The 20366-nt window shown below is 46.1% G+C and overlaps 1 protein-coding gene across 4 annotated transcripts in view; it reads left to right on the top strand.

The window, feature by feature from the left end:
• LOC134573384 (cholesterol 7-desaturase nvd-like) overlaps window positions 1–19524 on the top strand; it is a 41837-nt gene extending 22313 nt beyond the window's left edge. For 3 of the 4 annotated variants that reach the window (XM_063433122.1, XM_063433121.1, XM_063433120.1), the window contains 6 exons: window positions 13271–13459; window positions 14101–14279; window positions 14361–14486; window positions 14944–15063; window positions 16445–16621; window positions 17059–19524. In XM_063433122.1, coding sequence (XP_063289192.1) covers window positions 13271–13459; window positions 14101–14279; window positions 14361–14486; window positions 14944–15063; window positions 16445–16621; window positions 17059–17220 — 953 coding nt within the window. In that variant the 3' untranslated portion in view covers window positions 17221–19524. Of the gene's footprint in view, window positions 1–1547; window positions 1930–13270; window positions 13460–14100; window positions 14280–14360; window positions 14487–14943; window positions 15064–16444; window positions 16622–17058 lie in introns of those variants that run through there. The other variant, XM_063433119.1, reaches the window with a different exon arrangement.
• The last annotated feature ends 842 nt before the right edge of the window (window positions 19525–20366 follow it).

The raw sequence follows: 20366 nt of genomic DNA, 5'->3' as shown, positions 1-20366 counted from the left end.
ATAGAGGGGTACAGGGTTATTACAGAGGGGTACAGGGTTATTATAGAGGGGTACAGGGTGTCACACAGTGTAGTTTATTATTATAGAGGGGTACAGGGTTTTTATGGAGGGGTATGGGTTATTATAGAAGGGTACAGGGTTATTATAGAGGGGTACAGGGTATTATAGAGGGGTATAGGATTACTATAGAGGGGTACAGGGGTATTATGAAGGGGTACAGGGTGTCACACAGTGTAGTTTATTAATATAGAGAGGTACAGGGTTTTTATAGAGGGGTTCAGGGTTATTATAGAGGGGTACAGGGTCTCACACAGTGTAGTTTATTATTCTAGAGGGGTACAGGGTCTCACACAGTGTAGTTTGTTATTATAGAGGGGAACAGGGTTATTATAGAGGGGTACAGGGTGTCACACTGTGTAGTTTGTTAAAATAGAGGGGTACATGGTCTCACATGGTGTAGTTTATTATTATAGAGGGGTACAGGCAGGGTCTCACACAGTGTAGTTTATTATTATAGAGGGGTACAGGGTATTATAGAGGGGTACAGGGTTATTATAGGGGGCACAGGGTCTCACGCAGTGTATTTTATTATTATAGAGGGGTACAGGGTCTCACACAGTGTCGTTTATTATTAAGGAGGGGTACAGGGTTATTATAGAGGGGTACAGTGTGTCACACAGTGTAGTTTATTATTAAGGATGGGTACAGGGTATTATAGAGGGGTACGGTGTGTCACACAGTGTAGTTTATTATTATAGAGGGGTACAGGGTATTACAGAGGGATACAGGGTCTCACACAGTGTAGTTTATTATTAAGGAGGGGTACAGGGTTATTATAGAGGGGTACGGTGTGTCACACAGTGTAGTTTATTATTATAGAGGGGTACAGGGTATTACAGAGGGATACAGGGTCTCACACAGTGTAGTTTATTATTAAGGAGGGGTACAGGGTTATTATAGAGGGGTACGGTGTGTCACACAGTGTAGTTTATTATTAAGGAGGGGTACAGGGTTATTATAGAGTGGTACGGTGTGTCACACAGTGTAGTTTATTATTATAGAGGGGTACAGGGTTATTATAGAGGGGTACAGTGTGTCACACAGTGTAGTTTATTATTAAGGAGGGGTACAGGGTTATTATAGAGGGCTACGGTGTGTCACACAGTGTAGTTTATTATCATAGAGGGGTACAGGGTTATTATAGAGGGGTACAGGGTCTCACACAGTGTAGTTTATTATTACAGAGGGGTTCAGGGTCTCACACAGTGTAGTTTATTATTAAGGAGGGGTACAGGGTCTCACACGGTGCATTATTAATGTATTTAATGAAGCTCGGTAGTAGTAGTGACGGGGGTCTGCCGCCTGGGCTGGGTGGTACTCTGGCAGCACGTGCCCTGTATTTGGCGGGAAGGCTGGGCGGGTCACGCGCCGGAGATGCAGTTGCCTTGGAGGTAGTGGCCCCTGGTGACAGACGCGCCGTGGCGGTTGCTAGGGAGCGCTATATAAGGTCGTGCAGGGGGCGTGTCCCGCCAGTCCGAGGAGCGGCGGGGATGGAGCTGGTTGTGCGCTGCGCGCTCGGCATGGCCGCGGTCTGTGTGTTGGGAGCCTGGCTGCTGGCCGGGGCTGGGACTCTGTTTCTGGCCGGATTGCCCTCAGTCCTGCCCCGGGCGGCCCTGCTCCTGCTGCTCCCCGGGATCCCCATCGCTGTGTGGGTGTGGCGGCTCCTGGGGGCCCCTCTGTTGCTGCTGCGGGCCCCGGAGGAGGTGGGGTACGTCCCGGAGCCGGGCAGGAGCCGAGCACAGACCGCCAACATGGTACAGAGACGGAGAAAGAAGGGGGACCTGCCCCCGGTGTACCCCAACGGCTGGTACAATGTCCTGCTATCCTGTGAGCTCCCACTCGGGGGAGTCCGCCCTGCTACTCTACTGGGTGAGTGAGCACTCAGTGTGCGGGGGGGAGTGAGCACTCAGTGTGACTGGGGGGGAGAGTGAGCACTCAGTGTGCGGGGGGGGGAGTGAGCACTCAGTGTGCGGGGGGGGGAGTGAGCACTCAGTGTGCGGGGGGGGAGTGAGCACTCAGTGTGCGGGGGGGGAGTGAGCACTCAGTGTGCGGGGGGGGAGTGAGCACTCAGTGTGCGGGGGGGGAGTGAGCACTCAGTGTGACTGGGGGGGAGAGTGAGCACTCAGTGTGCGGGGGGGGAGTGAGCACTCAGTGTGACTGGGGGGGAGAGTGAGCACTCAGTGTGCGGGGGGGGAGTGAGCACTCAGTGGGGGGTGAGTTAGCACTCAGTGTGCGGGGGGGGAGTGAGCACTCAGTGTGACTGGGGGGGAGAGTGAGCACTCAGTGTGCGGGGGGGGAGTGAGCACTCAGTGGGGGGGGAGTTAGCACTCAGTGTGCGGGGGGGGAGTGAGCACTCAGTGTGCGGGGGGGGAGTGAGCACTCAGTGGGGGGGGAGTGAGCACTCAGTGGGGGGGGAGTGAGCACTCAGTGGGGGGGGAGTGAGCACTCAGTGTGCGGGGGGGGAGTGAGCACTCAGTGTGCGGGGGGGGAGTGAGCACTCAGTGGGGGGGGAGTGAGCACTCAGTGGGGGGGGAGTGAGCACTCAGTGGGGGGGGAGTGAGCACTCAGTGGGGGGGGAGTGAGCACTCAGTGTGCGGGGGGGGAGTGAGCACTCAGTGGGGGGGGAGTGAGCACTCAGTGTGCGGGGGGGGAGTGAGCACTCAGTGTGCGGGGGGGGAGTGAGCACTCAGTGTGCGGGGGGGGAGTGAGCACTCAGTGTGCGGGGGGGGAGTGAGCACTCAGTGTGCGGGGGGGGAGTGAGCACTCTGTGTGACTGGGGTGGGGGGGAGAGTGAGCACTCTGTGTGACTGGGGTGGGGGGGAGAGTGAGCACTCTGTGTGACTGGGGTGGGGGGGAGAGTGAGCACTCTGTGTGACTGGGGGGGGAGTGAGCACTCTGTGTGACTGGGGGGGAGAGTGAGCACTCTGTGTGACTGGGGGGGGAGTGAGCACTCTGTGTGACTGGGGGGGGAGTGAGCACTCTGTGTGACTGGGGGGGGAGTGAGCACTCTGTGTGACTGGGGGGGGAGTGAGCACTCTGTGTGACTGGGGGGGGAGTGAGCACTCTGTGTGACTGGGGGGGGAGTGAGCACTCTGTGTGACTGGGGGGGGAGTGAGCACTCTGTGTGACTGGGGGGGGGAGAGTGAGCACTCTGTGTGACTGGGGGGGGAGAGTGAGCACTCTGTGTGACTGGGGGGGAGAGTGAGCACTCTGTGTGACTGGGGGGGAGAGTGAGCACTCTGTGTGACTGGGGGGGGAGAGTGAGCACTCTGTGTGACTGGGGGGGAGTGAGCGAGCACTCTGTGTGACTGGGGGGGGGGAGAGCGAGCACTCTGTGTGACTGGGGGGGAGTGAGCGAGCACTCTGTGTGACTGGGGGGGAGTGAGCGAGCACTCTGTGTGACTGGGGGGGGAGAGCGAGCACTCTGTGTGACGGGGGGGAGAGCGAGCACTCTGTGTGACGGGGGGGAGAGCGAGCACTCTGTGTGACGGGGGGGAGAGCGAGCACTCTGTGTGACTGGGGGGGGGGGAGAGCGAGCACTCTGTGTGACTGGGGGGGGGGAGAGCGAGCACTCTGTGTGGCAGGGGGGAGACGGAGTGACTGTGTGAGTGGCGATATAGATAGAGTAGACCTGAAGTGCATGTTTTACACATGGCTGGAAGCTGTCTGCTCTATAAATGTTTCCTGCCTGAATCTGCATTCTCGGCGCTGTATGGGGTGTATTGGTTATTGGGGGGGCACAATGCTCTTCTTGGTTTATCTTCACATTGTTATTACTGTGAATGTATTACAGAACGCTTGGCGAGGGCAGAATCTGCGTTAAAACATGATGGACGTGCTGCCCTTTATACTGAATTCTCCTTGGCTGTCATTGCTAGAACGCAGGCGAGGTGGCTTTGACCTGCATTTTAAGACCGGATGGTGCATTTATTTCTACCTGTACTTTACACACGGCAGGTCCGTGCGGCCCATGATTTAGTTTGTATTTTTTTGTGTGGTTAAGGGTGTTGGTGACCTCAGTGGTATGAACTGGATTGTCTGTGTGTGGCACCAAAGCACAGAGTGTCTGTTTTAAAGCCGTGTTTAATGGACAGGTGATTGGGTTTTAAACAGTCCTATTCTGGGCTGAGATTGCTGTGTAAGGCGAGCCGTGGTGTTTGGGCCTCTTTTGAAGCTAAAATGACCACTTGTCATTGTTGGCAAATGTGTGTAAAGTGGAGCAGTCACTATGGAAACCAGTGCAGAGTTTCTGATGATTGAGCCACAATGATCCAACCTGCGTGATTCTACTTGGAGATTCAGAAAATAGCTTTTAGTTAATGGTTTGTGGCAAAATATAAAAAACTCGCGGACAGCTCTTCATTAATTGTACAGGTCTTAAGACATACCCTGTGAACGTATTGTGTCTGGAGACAGGGGTCAGTGAGAGCTGGTATCTGGCTGCGTTTCTGGTAGGCACTATACTGTTAGATTTCGGTTTACTCAAGCTTTATTTACCAATTTTAGAACAAACATGTGCGTTCCTTGTGAATGTCAGCTTAGTGAAGTCCATGTGAGCCGATCTATCTTCTCCGTTTTGCTTTAGATGTACTATAGGATGCCGTGGAAACGGTGTCACATTGCACATACCGAGCGGCTCTGACTGGTAAAACGGGTATGGTGGCATTCAGAGCCCATTCTCGAACCGGTTTTGAATGGAATTTCAGTGGAAGGTTGCAGGCTGTGCAGTGCTGCACATACTGTGGGCTGATAAAATCTCAGCCGTTGGAATGTCACCTGCTTCCTGACCCCAGTTCATAACAAACAAGTCACTACTGTACTGTTTTGTACAGCCCTGATGGACAGCAGGTGAAGGACTTCGCCATGTCACCTTTTCCTGGCTAGTCTGCCTCCAGTAATGCCCCTGGGGTAAATGGGCTGCATTATTGATCCCTGGCTTTACCCTGCACTCCTTCTAATATAAAGCCCTCCAAATCTATCCTAGAATATGGCTCTAATCAGGCTAGCATGGCTGTCGATCACTGCATGGCTTGGCCAAATCTAGCCTGGAATATGGCTCTACTTAGGTGCTAGCATGGCTGTCGATCACTGCATGGCTTGGCCAAATCTAGCCTGGAATATGGCTCTACTTAGGTGCTAGCATGGCTGCCGATCGCTGCAGGGCTAGGCCAAATCTAAAAGGGAATATGGCTCTCATCAGTTGCTAGCATGGCTGCTGATCACTGCACGGCTAAGCCAAATCGAGCCTTGAATATGGCTCTAATCGTGTGCTAGCATGGCTGCCGATCGCTGCACTGCTAGGCCAAATCTAAAAGGGAATATGGCTCTCATCAGGTGCTAGCATGGCTGCCGATCGCTGCACGGCTAGGCCTAATCTAGCCTGGAATATGGCTCTAATCGGGTGCTAGCATGGCTGCCGATCGCTGCACGGTTAGGCCATATCTAGCCTGGAATATGGCTCTAATCAGGTGCTAGCATGGCTGCCGATCGCTGCATGGCTAGGCACAGCGGGCATTCCTTAAGTAACAAGTCATGGAAGTGAGCTAGTAAATGGGGTTGTTATGGTTCTTGAAATGTTTCTTTAAAGATATACCCAAATATGTACGATTGGGGCTTCCATGTCACAGTGCCAGGGGAAGTGACCGAATTAAGTCACCACATATGGCTGCTCCTAGTGGGCTTGGTGGCAGTGCATTCACTCTAGCTTCTTGTTCTGTGCCACTGGCCAGACCCTTAACACTGAATTTGGGAAGTGTTGGTTAATGCTGCGTTTAGTTCATGTGGAATCTCATGGAATGTATCTCACTGTAACCTTTTATCTGTGGTATGAAATGTGACACCTGGGACAGGTAGATCCTGGCACAGGGCAGGCAGATATGGAGCATGAAGCCAGCACCTCCGGCAGGTGCAGACTACAGTACTTGCTCCCTGACAGTCCTGATGCTGACTGACAAGTCAGAGCAGCCACCATTTTTTATAATATTTTCCCTAGTCTGTATTTTCACTTGATGGGTGCTGGGAAAGTGTGGGAGCAATTACTGTGGTCTGCACCCACTGGAGGTACAGTCTGAACGCTCTCACACGGGAACACCAGACAGAGCTCCACCACACACATTGGGTACTGCCAGAACGTGTTCTGCACATCCAGAGCACATATTACACACATCGCACTATGGGGGGACAGAATGTTTGATTGTAGGGAGGCAGTGGGTGAAATATTAAGCCGTATTCAGTAAACTTTGAATTTTTGCAAATGAAGTCTGAATGGCAAAATTAAAGCAGAGCGTTCCAATTTGTCAATCTAGCTAAATTGGGAAATGTTTTCAATTCTGCATTTTTCCTTTATTTTTTTTTTTTTTTTAATTCTTTATTTTATTTGTGCATGGCTTGAACAATCATGTCTGCACCGCCACAATAGCAGGTGCAAGCAGGTTTGAAAACATACATTAACATAGGTATGGCATTGAAATACATAGCACAGTTTTTTTTTATATTCAAGATAAGAGACAAGTTAAAGGTTAAACAATGGATCATAGTTTCACAAAAAATCTGCCTGTCTCAGAGTTTAGTAATGCAGTATACTGATTAATCTTACAGCCTAGGGAATAACATGCTAGCTGAAAATATCCGAGGCTTGCTTGGTACATATGGTAACCTCGCTGCTCTATCTAAACTCATAATTGGCATGCTGTGTCACAAGCTATCAGAATGTATACATGCAGTATAATCATATTTGCATTTTAATCTGTGAATAACACAATCTTTTGCAGGCTAGTCTTGCTTAGCTGTTAGGTTACTTATATTAAATCTGCATTTCGCTGCCTGATAACAGGCTTGAGAGATGGAACAAAGGCAAAAACTTAAAGCATAGTTATAGTAGATTAGGTGAGGAAAACAAATATGCTAGGCAATATGGCACGGTTGGCGTTTGCTTAAAATATAAAAAGAAAAATTATGCCACCGTGAGTAACAAATAGCCCTGGGTTCTGGACAGAGACTCCTCTCCCAGAGGAGAGGGGAACTTGATCCTGACTGAAGCCGTTCAGGAGGCAGAGAGTAGGCAGCCCCAGTCCTCATGCAGAGAGCAGCTAACTCCCATCACTGGCAGGCCACAGTTCTGTGTTTTTCAGCTCTGTCATAATAAAGATGTCGTGGTGTGGCTTGTCAGGTAGTGTCAGACGGTTGCTGGTGGGAGCTGGGCTTGTGTGAGGTCCTCACACTGATCCTGTCGATCGCTCTGCAATGGGCATGTTTCATGCAGATATGCACCTTTCTTAAGAGTAGGAGGCTGCACTGCGTCTGGGTGTCTTGTGGTGCACCTGCACGATGATCCGCCATCTTGTGGGGTTAGGACTTTGGGCGCATGTGGAGGCCAGAAATGCCGAGTGGTTAAAAGGGATCCACTTGTGACAGCTAATGCCTCTGCGCCAGCTTGCCTGTCGTTGAACCGCACCGCCTGATCAGTCTCCTCAGTGGGGGCCTCCCGTCAGTCAGCTTTGATCTCTCCAGCTCGTACCTGTTGCCGGCGGGCGTCGGCCATTTTGGGAAATACCGCTGGTGAGTTGTCTGCAGCAGGGTGGTTGTTTCGTCCCCGCGTGTCGGATACATGACAGTAGCTGCTGCTTGTGCGGGCAGACCGGGATGACCCCCCCGGTCCAGAGGGGGGGGGGGGGACACCGGACACCGGCTGGAGACCCGGGAGAGCGGCCGTCTCGTCCCGGCTCAAGCTCCTCATGCCTCGGGCCTTCATCGGGTTACGGAGGGCAGCATGTGGGGTATCCCCTCGAACCCCAGGTTCTGGGGATCAGGGTGGTAGTTGGTGCGGGTGGCTATTAAGATTTGTGCCCCCAGTTTGCTCCGTTTTCGGGCCTCAAAGCGGGAGCTCAGACAAAACGTGTCTGATCCCGTCGGCGGTCCGGCCCCGCCCCCCTCCATTTTTCCTTTATTTACACACAGGTTTAACTTGTTGTTTAATGAATTTTGTCAGGACAAGTAACTTAGACTATTGTTTTACCCCTTGGGCAGGTATATATGATTTCTATTCGGCTGTCTTGTTAAGACTGAATGCTGCGCTGGTGTGGCTGTGACATTAACTCACAGCTGCTATTTGATATTTATACCCCGAGGGAGTCTCTACTTTTCATATATTAGGACGCCAGCCCAGTACGGACATGTTCAAGCCCTTCTCAGTGCCTTTTATAAAGTTATGGTCCAGCACATTCTTCCCCTCATTACAGTGCTCTGATAAACGTGGCTAGTATGTAGCGATTTATTACCAAGCTTGGAGGTGTAGGAACTGCCAGTTACGCACTGTACCTCTCTTCATAAATGGCACTTTCCTGTAATGTAAGCATGGCTCCTGTCACCACATCCTCATCATCACCTACGTTTCCACCACTTATTTGTTGTTTTTCCATTGTATGTCGTGGAATTATAACTTTCTAATAAGCACATCCAGAGGTTTAGATCAGGATGTGGACGGTCCCTGGAAGCTGTGCAGTGGTGGCTGGGGGATTCATCATAATAAAATTTCTGTTATTACCAGTGCAAATTGATATCACAGGTAAAATGACTTATTTTGTTATCAGGCATTTTATTCAAACTAATTGCTTAAAATCCGTATTTCCACACGTCTAATTTGCAGATTGCGTACTTTTCTCGTTAATGTCAGTATGAGTAAATGCTGCATTATTTAAAAACAAAATTGACAATGGACCTTGTTTAACAGGCAGTAGTGGGACATTTAAAATTGGTTATAGAATGATAGACTTAAAGGCCAAAATAAAATCTTTCATTTCTTTTTATTTGCAAACTATTTAAATGTGCCATTAATTGGGGAAACTAGACTAAAATAGGTTTGTGGTGGTATAGTCCACAGGCTCCTTCTAATGCTCAGACATCTTGTATGATGGAACAGACTTAAGTGTTGAAATGGTAGAAATTTGGAAAGTTAACATAGAATGTGACGGCAGATAAGAACCATTCGGCCCATCTAGTCTGCCCAATTTTCTAAATACTTTCATTAGTCCCTGGCCTTATCTTATAGTTAGGATAGCCTTATGCCTATCCCACGCATGCTTAAACCCCCTCACTGTGTTAACCTCTACCACTTCAGCTGGAAGGCTATTCCATGCATCCACTACCCTCTCAGTAAAGTAATACTTCCTGATATTATTTTTAAACCTTTGTCCCTCTAATTTAAGACTATGCCCTCTTGTTGTGGTAGTTTTTTATTCTTTTAAATATAGTCTCCTCCTTTACTGTGTTGATTCCCTTTATGTATTTAAATGTTTCTATCATATCCCCCCTGTCTCGTCTTTCCTCCAAGCTATACATGTTAAGATCCTTTAACCTTTCCTGGTAAGTTTTATCCTGCAATCCATGAACCAGTTTAGTAGCCCTTCTCTGAACTCTCTCTAAGGTATCAATATCCTTCTGAAGATAGGGTCTCCAGTACTGCGTACAATACTCCAAGTGAGGTCTCACCAGTGTTCTGTACAATGGCATGAGCACTTCCCTCTTTCTACTGCTAATACCTCTCCCTATACAACCAAGCATTCTGCTAGCATTTCCTGCTGCTCTATTACATTGTCTGCCTACCTTTAAGTCATCAGAAATAATCACCCCTAAATCCCTTTCCTCAGATGTTGAGGTTAGGACTCTATCAAATATTCTGTACTCTGCCCTTGGGTTTTTACGTCCAAGATGCATTATCTTGCACTTATCCACATTAAATGTCATTTGCCACAACTCTGACCATTTTTCTAGTTTACCTAAATCATTTGCCATTTGGCTTATCCCTCCTGGAACATCAACCCTGTTACATATCTTGGTATCATCAGCAAAAAGACACACCTTACCATCAAGACCTTCTGCAAGATCACTAATAAAAATATTAAAGCCCAAGCTTCGAATATACTCCAGTAGTTGTAACCGTGAAAGGAAGTGAGGCTTGAACGTAAGGAGTCTAAAATGTGGGGCCTCTCCATGGCCTGAGAGAAGGTGGGGAGCTTTCAGACTGAAATAAGGTCCTTGAAAGCTAGAAGGGATAATAAATCAGAACAGGTGATGTATAATAGTTAATAAAGGGGAGGTATGTTCTAAAACAGTCATGCCAGCATGTGATGAGGGTAATGGTAATGTGTATCTGTAATGCTTGCCATTTCTCTGGAACTTTTTTTTTTTAATTCTTCTTTATTTTAGTAAGGCATACGTGAGGGATACAGAACGAAGATAGGAAAATGCATGTATGAGTTACATCGTAGGGTTAATACAGCAAAATATTTAGTTAATTACATTTCCAGATTGTTAATGCCTCAAGTTTTTTTTTTTTTTTTTTTTTGAGGTGTCAATTAACTCTAGCATATTATAGCCAAGCTGAAGTGGATGATAGTGAGTAGAGTGTGATATATTCAATGAGGCTAGTGCCTCGCTGTTGTACTATGTCGCTTTGGGCCCGTTTAAAGTATTGCACGGTGTGCTATTCCCATTGTGTGTGCTGTTGTTGTTATTAAGGTATGGCTTATGCTCTGCAGGTTAGTCTGTGGGCTTGTCGCTGTGAGTCATGCTACATGGGCATGAGTGTGTGAAAGTCAGGAGTCTAAAGCATTAACATCATGCATTTATTCATGAACCGGTTCAGCTATCGCTGGCAAATATAAAAAAAACAAACGGGTTAGACAGATAATACTAATGGAGTTGTCAGACACTCCCCTCCTTTACCCCTCTAAAGGTAGGTATAACAGTGGTCTAGCGAATTATCAGGCTGTGATGCTTGTCAATAATGAGTTTTCCCTACATCCCCCCCAATGCCCTATACTTGCTTCAGCTGTCTCAGTAGGTATAGTGTTAATACAAGAATATAACCAACAGTAGTAGAACAAGGACAGTTATTCGGCGTGTGCTTGGAGGTGTATACTCAGGTCCCATACGTGTTAGAGACAGTGTACCTCCCAGGACCTTAGGCTTGGTGTTTTCATGATGTGGTCAGCCTATTCCCTGCGTAGAAAAGGTATAGTCCTGCGTGGCGTCTTGGGGTAGCTGGCCCAGTGAGGAGAGTCCCGGCCGTTGATTCCCATGATGGTATGCCAGATGTTGGGGGGTCGGTGTGCTTGCGGGCCCGTTTGGTGGGCCTTTCCCTGGTGACCCTGGAGTCATGCTGGTGTGGGAACCACCGTTTGGGGGAGTTAGGTGACAGTGTCCCTGTTGTTGTTTTTTTGCGTTGGCCCCGTACCGTCCCTGGGTCTCCTGATGGGTTAGGTTGGTGAGTGTTAGGAAGTCCTGTGTGATACTGTAAACCTGAAGGGGTGCTTTTCTGGGATGAGTCCTGTCTGCTGGTGCAGGGCTGGTTCTTAGAAGGAGCTTTACGCGGGAGAGAGGTGTGGTGAGGGGGCAGCCCCGGAGAGCGTTTCTGTTGAGGCTTTAGGCAACTCACCAGTGGTCGACGGTTCTTCCGCCTTCCTCTCCCCGCTATCCTGGTCCCTCTCAGGGTCCGCACCGTTATTGCCGGCTTCCGTGCAGTATCCTTTGTGCCTAGTGTCGGTGGGGCTTTCGCCGAGGTGTCTCTGCGGCTGGCGATCTTGGCCCAAAAGTCGTTGAATCGGCGGTCTAGTCGTTCCGACAGTGGGGGTAAACAGGGCTCTGGTGCTGGAACCCACGTGGCGTCCGCCATGCTGTGTGTCGGCGGTCCGGCAGTACAAGTGAGCTGGGGTCGGTGTCTCTGTCCTGATCTGCCTGCTTTGGTTGCCGGGATATCCCTCACCGGCAGGGGAGGGGGAGGAGGAGAGATTGTTCCGGGTAGACATCCCTTACAACAGGCTGCAGTCGGCTAAGGGATCGGCCGTCTCCCCCATGCTTTCTGACTAGTCCGCAGGTAGGCCTCAGATCCATTCCCTGGAAGTGGTCGCCTTTTTCTGTCCTGGACTCGGCAGTACATCGTCTCGATAGTAGACCCCTGACTTTGGGGTTGAAATGCTTAGAATTTGCAGTTTTTGCAGTCGTTTTGCTAGTTTTTAAGGCTATTTAGTCCAGAGCTCGGCTGAAGTGAGTCTGTTCAGCTTGGCTGCCAAGCTCCGCCCCCCCTTCTCTGGAACTTTTAATAATAATTACATAGTTACATAGCTGAAAAGAGACTTGCGTCCATCAAGTTCAGCCTTCCTCACCTTATGTTATTGCTGTTGCTCTAAAAGAAGGCAAAAAACCCAGTCTAAAGCGCTTCCAATTTTGCAACAAACTAGGAATAAAATCCTCCTTGATCCCAAAATGGCAGTCAGATGTATCCTTGGATCAAGCAGCTATTACCCCACTAATTAGAAATTATATCCCTGTATGTTATGTTTTTGCAATGTATTTATCCAATTGCTGTTTAAAGGGACACTATAGTCACCTGAACAACTTTAGCTTAATGAAGCAGTTTTGGTGTATAGATCATGCCCCTGCAGCCTCACTACTAAATCCCTTTGTTTATGAACCCTAGTCACACCTCCCTGCATGTGACTTGCACAGCCTTCCATAAACACTTCCTGTAAAGAGAGCCCTATTTAGGCTTTATTTATTGCAAGTTCTGTTTAATTAAGATTTTCTTATCCCCTGCTATGTTAATAGCTTGATAGAACCTGCAAGAGCCTCCTGTATGTGATTAAAGTTCAATTTAGAGATTGAGATACAATTATTTAAGGTAAATTACATCTGTTTGAAAGTGAAACCAGTTTTTTTTCATGCAGGCTCTGTCATAGCCAGGGGAGGTGTGGCTAGGGCTGCATAAACAGAAACAAAGTGATTTAACTCCTAAATGACAGTGAATTGAGCAGTGAAATTGCAGGGGAATGATCTATACACTAAAACTGCTTTATTTAGCTAAAGTAATTTAGGTGACTATAGTGTTCCTTTAAACATCTGTACAGACTCTGATAAAACCACCTCTTCAGGCAGAGAATTCCATATCCTTATTGCTCTTACTGTAAAAAAACCTTTACTCTGCCTTAGATGAAATCTTTTCTTCCAGCCTAAATGCGTGACTTTGTGTCCAATGTATAGACCTGTTTATGAATAGATTTCCCGATAATGGTTTGTACTGGCCCCGAATATATTTGTTTAATGTTATCATATCCCCTCTGAGGTGCTGTTTTTACAAACTGCAGAGATTAAAATTTTTAAAACTTTTTTTCGTAACTAAATGTTAATGTTTTAATCAATTTTGTTTACTCTGCAGGTGAGCAGATTGCTGTGTACCGTACTCAGGATGGCAGGGTGTACGTGGTAGATGCATACTGTCCTCACCTAGGGGCCAACTTGGCCATAGGAGGTCAAGTGGTGGGAGACTGTATAGAGTGCCCTTTCCATGGCTGGCAGTTCCGTGGAGAAGACGGGAAATGTTCTCGGATCCCGTATGCAGAAAAAGGCAGGTTCATCCATCATTCCCGACTACAGATAAATGTGTGGCTTCTGTGATCTGAGCTGGTCTTTAAAGGAAAGCTCCAAGCACTATAATCTATACAACGCACTGTAGTGGTTATTGTGATAAGAGTGCCCAGGGCCCCCTTTCATGTAAGTGGTCACTTATTACCTGGAGTCCTCTGGGCTCAGGCAGAGAGTGTCCGACTCTGAGAAGCAGTGCCATGCTAGCAGACACCAGGTAACAATTTAAACTGCTAGAAACCTTTACTTGGATTGGGGAGAGTTATTCAGCTGATTGTTTTCTTCTTACCAAGCTCTAGTCTATTTACCTAGTGGGTAATAATTTTAAGGACCCCTCTGCACATAACCACAACAAGCTGTAGTGTTTTTGATACGGTTTGTCAAACATTGTTGCTGTCACCTAAAGCGTAGCCCCTTGTCTGCTACTCAGAATAAACTGTTGGCAGCAGGGATGGGCTGAGCACACTGGGGGCAGGGTAGCTGTAGGTGGTGGGATGTAATATATTCCTCCAACGATGGCCAGACTAATGTTAATGTGGCAGCAGGAGCAGTCATGCTGTACACGTTTTGAAGTGTGTAAATGGAGCTGAGAATGCCATTGTTTAATCTCCCTTTGAATTCCAGTTCCGGATTTTGCCAAGATAAAGACGTGGCCATCCTGTGAGATAAACGGAATGATATTTGTATGGTTTCACTGTGATGGTGTTGAGCCCACGTGGTCTGTACCTGAACAGCCTGAAATTACAGCCAAGGAGTGGGTATATCGCGGCCGCACTGAGCACTTCGTCAATGCCCACATCGAGGTAGGTTGCATGTTAGCTGTAACTCGAACTAGGGATTCCTTTGCACAATGTCTGATGGGTGGGCTGTTATGTGTCTTGCAGGAAATTCCGGAGAATGCTGCTGATATTGCACACCTGACATTTCTGCATGAGCCGGGCATTATCACTGGCACAGACTTGAGATACACAAAGTCAAGAATATGGGACTTTGTCAAACATACATGGAAGGTGGGTTTGTAGATATTTCCAGTGTGCCCTTACTGTGTTAAGTGCTTATGGATCGGGATCATCGCCCCTGGACTGGGTTCTGAAATGGGTCTGACTTGGATCAGCTAGCTGTGCTTCACACTGTGTATCTTTTTTTTTTCTAATGGGGCACAGGTTAAACTAGAACAGTGATCTCTGTAACCCTTTTACTCCAGCTTACTGCACTCATGACCTCTGTAAGATAGAACAGGACATTTAGGGTAGTGAGGTAAGAATTCACTGTACGAGAACACAAACTTGAAATATACTCATAGGTGCAATATTGCCACCTGCTGGACACCTGGGGACACACAGCTGGAGCAAACTTTGTGCTTATCAGTGTTTTAAATGTTTACTTGTATTTTTCATTTAGAATGTCCAGAAATATTGAGGGACACATTGACCATTGGTAACTGAAGATATCTGTGCTGTTTTTCAGGTTCAGTGGATGCTGGAGCCACCTCCCAATAAACACTGCTCCCAGATGTTGCTAGTTCACCAGCTGCTCCTTTTTGGAAAGCATGTCCCCATGCTGGATTTTAATGTAGTTGCCAGACAGGTGAGTGAAGCCTGGTCTTCTGTCCGTGGTCCTAGAGAATGAAAAATCTGATGGCTTTAATTTTAGCATTTGTTTTGTGTGGACTGTCCCTGCAAAGCTGCACAGCAGGTTTTAACATGTAACCAGTCTCTTCTCTCCCATCCTTGTGGTGGTAATGGTAAGACCTTGTATAAAGTGGGCAGACACCTATATCTTATTTTTTTATGGATCCCTGTTCAATATTTTTCTCATCCAATGGGTGGACAAGACATACAAATACATTCTGGACATTTAGCTTACAAGAACATAAGTTGATGAAGGGTCTGCTTAAAGTAGGGAAGTTAAAAGTGGGAAGCCAACAGAATAAGTCTGAATCACATTGTGAATTAATTGCAAACATTTCTGTGGAGCAAAGTTAAAATGTTAACTTTATTTAAAATCTTCAAAATCTTAAAACACTGTGTACCAGGATACACTGCCACCTCCTTATACATCGTGGGGGCCTCCTTATAGGACTAAAAGATGAAGACAAGCATATCTTTTTAAAGGTGCAATAATATTGGCACACACTGCCAAATAAACACCTGTAACACCATTTACGGTGATTAACCGTCGGCTGGGAGAGGGACATCTGCCCTGACCTTGTCTTAGGATGGCATATTGAAGCAAGGCTTGGGAAGCAAGGACACAGCTGTGCTGCAATCCGTCACCACTAGGGACTATCAACCAACCAGAACCATGTGGAGAGGAAAAATATACAGAAAACAAAGTCCCACTAATTAGGGAATCCCACTCTCAGTGGAAGAAATGTCTCCAGTAATCTCTATAATATTTTTTTTTTTTTTTTTTATACACAATGTCCAATAACTAAAGGCAAATTAAACAAGAAATATCCACTTATGTGGAAGAACAGCACTGTATTTGGAGGCGGAGCAGAAAAGAAACAGGAAGTGGTGTAATATGCCTTTTTGATTTTTGATTTTTTTTCCCCCCCTTCTGATTGTTTGTCGGTTGTATTGCTGCTATTGGAGCCTTCAGTAAAGAAAGAATGCAAAATGTGAAGCCTGCTGTCATATTGTGAAATTTCAAATTGCAGCAATAAAGTTGTTTTTCTATTTGAATAATTGTGCATTGCTTACCGATGTTTCCGTGATATTTGACGTAGCCATCATGTGCTGCACAATATTGCGGAAGAGTGAGCCCAGCAGGAGTCATGATAAGAGGGATACTTCAACTTACACGGGTGGATGCAATTGCTAATGTTTTATATTGAGCTAAGAGACTGTGTATAAATATTACTTGGGATGGGCTATCACAGGTTTAGTCTGTGATCACCCTGTGTTTATAAATGGTATGCCGGTGTCCAGCATCGTCCTTAATTCTCTCTTGTGTATTTTTACAGGTCGGACCTGGGATTGTGTTCCTGACCTTTAATCATAACTTTCTTGGTACAGGAGTAATCTTGCAGTCTGTTACCCCGGTGGAACCTCTGCTGCAGAAAGTGACTCACATCATCTACTACCAGAGAAACATTCCTACACTGGTCCCCAAGTTAATGTTGAAAGCAGAGTGTATTCAGGTAAGATCTGACCTGGCTTAGTGGGAGGACAAGATCAGAGCTCCAGTTGTCTAATTCACCTGAGGGTCTAACGCAGGCATAGGCAACCTTCGGCACTGCAGATGTTTTGGACTACACCTCCCATGATGCTTTGCCAGCATTATGGGTGTAAAAGCATTATGGAGGATGTAGTCCACAACATCTGGAGTGCCAAAGGTTGCCTATCCCTGGCTCTAGCGAGTGAGCCATTTCTCATGGGACAGTGAAGTTTAAAGTCACTATTTTGCTACTCTGAGAATGTGAAGGCTGCCGTGTCTCCCCATGGCCAGTTATGTGGTGGATGTAGAGCGCCTCCCGTTGGTTGCTGTGTGGGGTGGATGTAGAGCGCTTCCTGGTTTGACCACATGATGGTCTTCAAACTGTCAAACTTAAATCCTGCGTATGTTTTCTTTTCCCAGTTCGAGAGGGACGTCATGGTTTGGAACAATAAGAAATATGTCTCCAAACCTCTGTTGGTGAAGGAGGATGCTGCTATACAGAAGCACAGACGCTGGTATTCACAGTTTTACAGTGAAAACAGCCCACAGTTCTCATACCAGCAGGAAAGCCTGGATTGGTGATGGCAGTTGGAATCACACCTGGAGCGCCTCCTAGTGGCCGCTGTGCGAGAGCATGCCACAGCTTTACTCCGCTTAGACTTGGTTTGTGCTGAATTTCTACAGCAAGTGTGATACTTTAGATCATGAGTGAACTATTTAAAATATATCATAAGATATTTATTTTTTATATTCAAAGCTTTAACAATTTGGTCTGTACCTGTAGATTTTTTTTATTTTTTCTAAACTGATGTTCGGTGGAAGCTGTAGTGAGATGGACCAGCCACTGGCTGAACACATGAAATGCCGCCACACATGTTCTTGTGGAGCAGTGTATCTTGCATCCTGGCACTGTTCTGGTAGCCAAACTGGCCCCTCCTTGGCTTGCTTCAGATGTGGAACGCGGGATGAAAACAAGCTTTAAGGATTTATTTCTCTGTTGGACTGTTCTCACTTGCTAAATATGTGACGTGCATTACATTTTGGGACTGTGAAAGTTGCTGTATGTATAATGGGCACAGATTGCTCACTGTATGAAGGGGTTTTGGGCTGTTTCAGGTAGCAGCTTAATAGCTGAACAGGTGCATATTTTGGGTAGGGTGAAATGTGACTTTTGCTGTCGGTTGAGGGGTGCTAGGTTCTGTCATTTGTATGTAATGTTCAGTGACGTTGAAACAGAACTGGTGATTTTTCTGTACTATGAAACACGTTTATTATTTTACCCCTGTGCGTCTTTCCTCTGCTCGTGACACGGTCTCCTTCCCCAGCCCAGTAAATGCTAATATAGCTCCTACAGCGGTGCTGCTCTGGTAAGGGAAATTATCTGTGCTGCTCCTCTCCTGTTTTCAGTGTGGCATTGCTTAGCTGTGTCAATGCAGGTTTGCGTGGTCTTGCCTTCAGTAGTAATGTATGAGTGCGGTACAATACAGCGGTAACATAATTGTCATTTGCCCTGCCTTGCCAGGGCTACGGTGTAAGGTATAAACCGTAATGTTAATTATTAAACAAAATATAAATAAATTGAAATGTAGCCAAGCCACAGCGATCTTTTAGTTGGTGATCAACGTGTGCTTTAATCTCAGATGAGACTGCTCCATGTGATCAAGCCGTTTAGACCCAGTACACTTCTTCTGTCTGTACAGTCTATAACACGCTACAGCCCCCAGCTAGTGCCTGACTCAGCGGGACTATCCTGCTCTCTGCTTACCGGGAAACCACCATGCCTGCTGCTACCGAACTGAGCGGGGCCATCATTGCAACAGAGTCTGTGTTGGTACTAGAAGAGTTGCTTTACTGATTTTGTTTTGGCAGTGTGTTTGGATAAGAGCCAGCTGTTGTGATCTAACCATACAATGTGTTTCTCTGTACAATGTAGTGTGGTATGATTGACTTTTGAAATGGGTTCCATGTTAAATGAATACACTAACCACCAGAACTAGTACATTTAATGGTTTTTTATGATGATTATTTATTTTTATTTTATTTTTTTAAGGAACTTTGTAACGTTAAAATTGGTTATTTTTAATGTTGGAGTCCCTGTTGGGTATGTAAATGAAATAACTGCTGTCTTTAAAGGTTTCTTTCCTACGGGTGTTTCTCCTCGCTAGATTTTCAGAGATGATTAATTTGACGCAGCTATGACCTTTTGTTATAAGGAGCAACAGATCCCTTTATACTGGCTTCCAGAAAAGTTATCTGTGATAAAGTGGATAATGCCCAATGGTTTGTCTTCTAATCGGGTCATACAGGGGTTTGCACAATTCAAGGACTCCATTAACTGCTGGCTGAAGGTGTGCTCTCCTGGCCTGTATGGCTCCTTTATGGAAGAGTTTGTGGTTTAATAATGGACGGGGGAGGTGTCTGTATAACATTTTAATAAGTGCCTGATCATACTGTAAATGAAGCCATTATTAATGTTGGCTTTAAGATTTAGCTACTGACTTCAAGTTGCTGTCCCCCAAATCAATGTATTATTTTTCATTCAGTATAGGATTACCCCAGTAATCTGTGAAACTGACAGCGTGGGTTTCTCCTTCCTTTACACAAATTATTCACTAAATATTTTGTATCTTGCGGTTCTCAATAACGCTGGAGACAGTTGCTTATTGTAGATGTTGATTTATCCAGCCTCTGATTTAGGTTTACACTAGCTGACTGCTGTACAGGATCGAGCCATCTGGAGTAAAAGTGAAAAAGATTGCCTTCCCCTCTAGCTTTATTAAAAAAAAAAGACATAAGTAGAAAGACTATTTACTTGTAAAATTAATATCTGTAAAGGCAAATGGAATACAAGTATACAGCTCAATAAAAGGTCTATTTTGTGTATAACGTTACTTCTTGGTCTGTACAGCTAGCGTTCTGACCGCTGCCACACCCACACTGTGCTCTGGATCTACACGTGGCTGGCAGGGAGCAGGAATATTGCTAATCGGGTCCCGTCCTTAATGGAAGCCCATCTTCCAGCATCACTTTGGCGATTCTCCAACTCTGCACTAGAATCTAAAACCACTACACAAAAGGACATTTGTAGAAAGTACAGGATCTGTCAGTGCTTTTTGACACTTTTTTAATTTACCTATTTTATCACCAACATGTGCAACAGATTTGCGGTTTATTACATTTTTCTCTTTTGTAGAGAATTTCAGTGTCACTATTTTTTAAATCCCAGATTTGCTTCCTGACAATACCGCTTGCATGACCAGATTTATTGATGCTATAGGGTCATAGTATAGACATACCAATTTTAATTTATTGGGCTCATATAGCTCTAACTGGATATTAAGGATATGGCACTAGAAAAAGGGCATACAAATTTGAAAGGAATGGAGCATTTGTTTTGGAGAAAGGTTAAAACATTTAAATCTTTAATTTGGGAAAAACGGTGCCTCAGAAATATGATAGCGTTATTCAAATATATTCGGGGCCAGTACAAACCATTATCTGGAAATCTATGAACAAACAGAGCTATACATAGGACACGAGGTCACCCATTTAGGCTGGAAGAAAGGAAATTTCATCTAAGGCAAAGAAAGGTGTGTTTTTTTTTTTGTTTTATTTATTTTTTGATGAGGTGGTTTTATCAGAGTCCATACAGATGTTTAAACTGCAATTGGATAAATACTTGCAAAAAACATAACATACAGGGATATCATTTCTAATTAGTTGGGTAA

Source organism: Pelobates fuscus, chromosome 9 (genome assembly GCF_036172605.1).
Source record: "Pelobates fuscus isolate aPelFus1 chromosome 9, aPelFus1.pri, whole genome shotgun sequence".
NCBI classification, from domain to species: domain Eukaryota; kingdom Metazoa; phylum Chordata; class Amphibia; order Anura; family Pelobatidae; genus Pelobates; species Pelobates fuscus.
The sequence above is the reverse complement of the archived record's forward strand: the minus strand, read 5'-3'. Positions and strand labels throughout refer to the sequence as shown.